This window comes from Dioscorea cayenensis, chromosome 2, assembly GCF_009730915.1.
Source record: "Dioscorea cayenensis subsp. rotundata cultivar TDr96_F1 chromosome 2, TDr96_F1_v2_PseudoChromosome.rev07_lg8_w22 25.fasta, whole genome shotgun sequence".
NCBI classification, from domain to species: Eukaryota; Viridiplantae; Streptophyta; class Magnoliopsida; order Dioscoreales; family Dioscoreaceae; genus Dioscorea; species Dioscorea cayenensis.
In genome coordinates this window covers 22,778,245-22,782,511 of record NC_052472.1, presented here as the reverse complement: position 1 = coordinate 22,782,511, position 4,267 = coordinate 22,778,245, and the positions used below count along the sequence as shown (strand labels likewise).

Genomic DNA, 4,267 nt, shown 5'->3' with positions numbered 1-4,267 from the left:
ACCCTGACCTTGTCGACAAGTAATTTTGGAAAATGAGACTACAGTTTCGCACTCGTGTCCTGCTCGGTGAAATAATCAACGACCACTGTTATTCGGGTCTCGGGTCACCGAGGGTAAATAAATGATTTCGCTTATTTCGGCTCAGTGCCACACGAGGGTAAACAAATAACCTTTGGCACTTTCAGTGAATTTGGAGACATACTTTGGATATTGTATTTATTGTTTTACCTTTTGATTTTGTTTACACTATTTTGTGCTATTGCATTTTTGTGCAAATTTCAAACCTGAACTTTGCTTTCAGTTGTTTTGGATTACTTATCGGGCTAGTGAGCTCATGGATTTATTTAAATCTCTTTCGGATCGAGGAGCGATGAGACCCGTGGATCTTAGAAGGCTTCCAGAGATGTCTTCTTTGGGATTTATGTCTTAATGCTTATGTCTTTGCATCGCTTTGTATTATTGGTTAAGAACCTCCTTGTAGGTCATGTCGTATTTTTTTATTTACCTTGTATTTGAGTTTGGTTGTAAACCTTAAGTTGTACTCTTATTTGTTATTCTGTCAGTTTATTTCTACTCCTAGTCTGTGTTAGGTTTTGAGGCCTTGTAGGTTCACTGAGCCCCGTCCTGTGTGTCTGCGGCCGTTTGTCAGCACACCAGGTTCGGGGCGTGACAGTTTATGAGGTGACCAAGTGTAAGTGCTTGAAAAGAATAGTTGTCACATGCTGGCAAAGACTTTAGAGAAGACAACCTTTGAGATACTTGTTGCATTGTAGGGCGAGCCTGTGGAACAGTGTCAATGCACTGCATTGCTATCAAAATCACCAAAAGCACTTGGTTTGTGGTCACTTGATCAGTAATATGAATGGGAAGACGTGAATCTAGCATATCTTTCACTAGCATACTTAATGATAAGTTGCTTAGGAGATCCCCAGGATGTGTTCCATGTATCACTTCAAGTGCTACAATTCCGAAACTATATACGTCACATTTTCCAGTCACTCTCGTTGTATAGGCAAGCTCTGCAAATGGACATCAAGTAAAAATAGTAATAGTTTAGTTCACTCCATCATTTGTTCATGTACAAGGTTAATAAATCTAGCAAGTCACTTGAGTAATCAATTGGCCTAATTATGAGAGAGTTCGAAAAGAAAAAGCAATAACATTGATTCAGAGATGCATACATACCTGGTGCCATGTACCCACATGTGCCTGCAAGCAAACTCCAATGTGAAGAATTAGATTTTAGTAATCGAGAAATACCAAAGTCCGCAACACAAGCCTTGTACTCTTCATCCAAAAGAATGTTGTTGCTCGTTATATGTCGATGAACAATAGATGGATTACAAGCATGATGCAAGTAAGATAAAGCTTGAGCAATGTCTCGTACAATGCTGACTCTCTTGATCCAATCCAAATCCATTGCTCCTTGTTCAGATCTTAGATTAGTGCCCAGGCTTCCTCTCTCCATATATTCATATGCCAGAAAGTTGAATTTATTTGTAGAGCAGAAACCATAAAACCTCACAATATTCCGATGCCGGATTTCAGTTAATGCTTGTATTTCATTTCGGAAAGCTTCCTCATTCATTTGGACTTCTTTTTGAATTTTCTTGATAGCAAGTGTCAATCCTGATGAAAGTGTGGCTTTATAGACTATACTACAAGCTCCGGTACCAATCTGATACTTTTCATCAAAATTTTATTTTGCTCTAATGATCTCTTTATATGCTTCCTTGCCATGACTAACTCTCCAAATGGAGAAGAAATGTCCATCAAATTCTTCACTTGTGTCATTCACAGTGGATCTTTTTTTCTTACAATAAAGCAATGTGCATATTCCAATTATCAAAAATAAGACAAGTAAAATGCCACATATCAAAGGAACAACTAAGATAATGATTTTATGTTGTTTCTCTTCATCACCTTTACTTGCTGACCAAGATTGATGACACGGAGGTAAACCATGCACTTGGCCACATAAACCTTTATTGTGGGTAAACCACTCAAGGGGAGCTGCTTGAAAGAAATGGCTCTCTGGAACCGGACCTTCCAAATAATTATAAGACAAATCCAATGATATTAAGCCTATCATTGATTGGAAAGAAGATGGAATTGGACCGACCAATTCATTATGTGATAAGTTCAACTCTCGCAACTCCATTAACTTGCTTAATTGTTGTGGTATTTCTCCTATGAATAAATTGTGGCTCAAGTCTAGAACATCATGCAAGTTCAAATTACCAAGTTGAAAAGGGATCACTCCACTTAGTTGATTATCACTCAAGTTGAGTGAGTTCAATTTAATGCAATTCTCCAAATGGATTGGTATTTCTCCTCTCAGATTGTTGCTTGACAGATCTAGAACTTCTAATAAAGATAGACCCCCAAATTCTGGTGGTATGGTTCCTGTGAGATGATAGTTGCACATGTTCAACTGAAATATGTAAGGTGATTTACCAAACTCCTTCGGGATATTTCCCACAAAATTATTAGAAGAGATGTCAAGTAGGTGCAGCTTTGGCAATTGAACGATTTCTAGTGGTATTTGTCCACTGATTCTATTTCCTGATATTTTAAGGCTTGTCAAGTTAAGGCATTCTCCCCAAGACGGTGACAAAGTGCCGGACAATCTGTTAAAGCTTAGATCAATATAATATAAATATGGATGAATACCAAAGCTTTGAGAGACATCTCCAGTGAATTGGTTTCTTTCAAGCCGGACCCTAACTAAGTTTATTGCTTTTTTCAAACTTATTGGAATGGGACCTTGGAAATTGTTATATCCTAAAGCAAGATGCTGAAGCAAACCCCCTTTAGCCAAATTTGGCGGTAGATTACCAAAAAGGCTATTGTTAAATACGTCAATGATAATTAAGTTTGTAAGGTTCTCAAATTCATTAGGCACTATACCAAAGAGATGATTGTTAAATAATTTCATTTCAGTAAGACCCTTCAAATTTCCAAGAGATGGGTGAATGATGCCATTTATGTTATTATTATCTAGGTGAAAAGTTTGAAGATTAGTCAGATTTCCAATGTTGTGTGGGATTGGACCAGTTACTTGGTTGTCAGATATTTGAAAATTTTTCAAGTTCATTAGATTCCCAATCTCACTAGGAATGAAGCCATTTATGTTATTACTATACAGGTAACAAGAATCAAGCTTTGTTAGATTTCCAATTCCATGAGGGATGGGACCAGTTATTTGGTTTACAGATATGTCAAGGTTTATCAAGTTTACTAGATTCCCAATCTCGTAAGGAATGGAGCCATTGAGGTTGTTTTCACTTAGGAAAAATAATTCGAGTTTTGTTAAGTTTTTAAAACTATATGGGATGGGACCAGTTATTTGGTTGTTATATATCATAAAGACTCTCAAGTTCATTAGATTTCCAATTTCAGTAGGAATGGGGCCATTTATGTTATTCACAGAGAGGGCAACATTTTCAAGTTTGATCAGATTTCCTATATAACGTGGTATAGATCCGTACAATTGGTTCTCAAAAAGGATTAACTTGTTAAGTTCACTTAGGTTTCCTATGTTTGGAGGAATGGAACCAGTGAGGTTATTTTTTGCTAAGGATAAAGCATTGAGTTTGGTCAAGTTTCCAAACACTAGAGGGATAGAACCAACTAAGAAATTTACAGAGATGTCAATTGATTGCAAGTTCAGAAGCTTTCCAAAAGAAGGAGGTACAGAGCCACTTATCTGATTATAACGGAGAGACAAGGTCTTGAGCCTCGTCAAATTACCGAGCTCTGATGGGATGATGCCTGTGAGACTGTTGTTACCGAGATCAAGGATGGTGAGCTTGGACAAAGCTGAAATGGCTGCAGGGATAAATCCGTACATATGGTTGTCAATGAGGTCAAGAACTCTGAGTGATGGCAGAGCTGAGAAGTCAAGAGACTCCAGCTTCCCTTCTAGTCCCAACTGTCCCAGTTGGACCCTGATGATGGTTGTTGCATTGCCATGGCCATCATTTCTGCATGTGATTCCAGTCCAATTGCATGGACTGGTCTTTGATGTCCAGGTGTTAATAAGTTCTTGTATTTCAAGAGTGGCCTTCCATTGAAGAAGAGCTTTCCCTTCGGATTCAATCTTTGAAGCTGCTGCCATGTTGAAAACAGGGAAACAAAGATTGGAGAAGAGTAGTACTAACAAAGAAAGCAACACCATCATCATCAATGTTGGGAAGGTGGCGAACTTTGTGGGAAGCAGTGATTCCATTTTGAAACTATATGTTATTCCTAGAAAGCCTCTAGA

At 38.0% G+C, this 4,267-nt stretch overlaps 2 protein-coding genes across 2 annotated transcripts; both read right to left on the bottom strand.

The window, feature by feature from the left end:
• Positions 1-645: 645 nt before the first annotated feature.
• Positions 646-1,588, bottom strand: LOC120275175 (MDIS1-interacting receptor like kinase 2-like). Its single transcript, XM_039281698.1, has 2 exons — positions 1,186-1,588; positions 646-1,019 (listed from the first exon to the last, which is right to left on the bottom strand). The coding sequence occupies exons 1-2, from the start codon at positions 1,586-1,588 to the stop codon at positions 646-648; spliced, it is 777 nt and encodes a 258-aa protein (XP_039137632.1).
• On the bottom strand, positions 740-4,267 carry LOC120271267 (probable leucine-rich repeat receptor-like protein kinase At1g35710). The gene is made up of 2 exons (XM_039278106.1): positions 1,186-4,267; positions 740-1,019 (listed from the first exon to the last, which is right to left on the bottom strand). The coding sequence occupies exon 1, from the start codon at positions 4,229-4,231 to the stop codon at positions 1,700-1,702; it is 2,532 nt and encodes an 843-aa protein (XP_039134040.1). The 5' UTR covers positions 4,232-4,267; the 3' UTR covers positions 740-1,019; positions 1,186-1,699.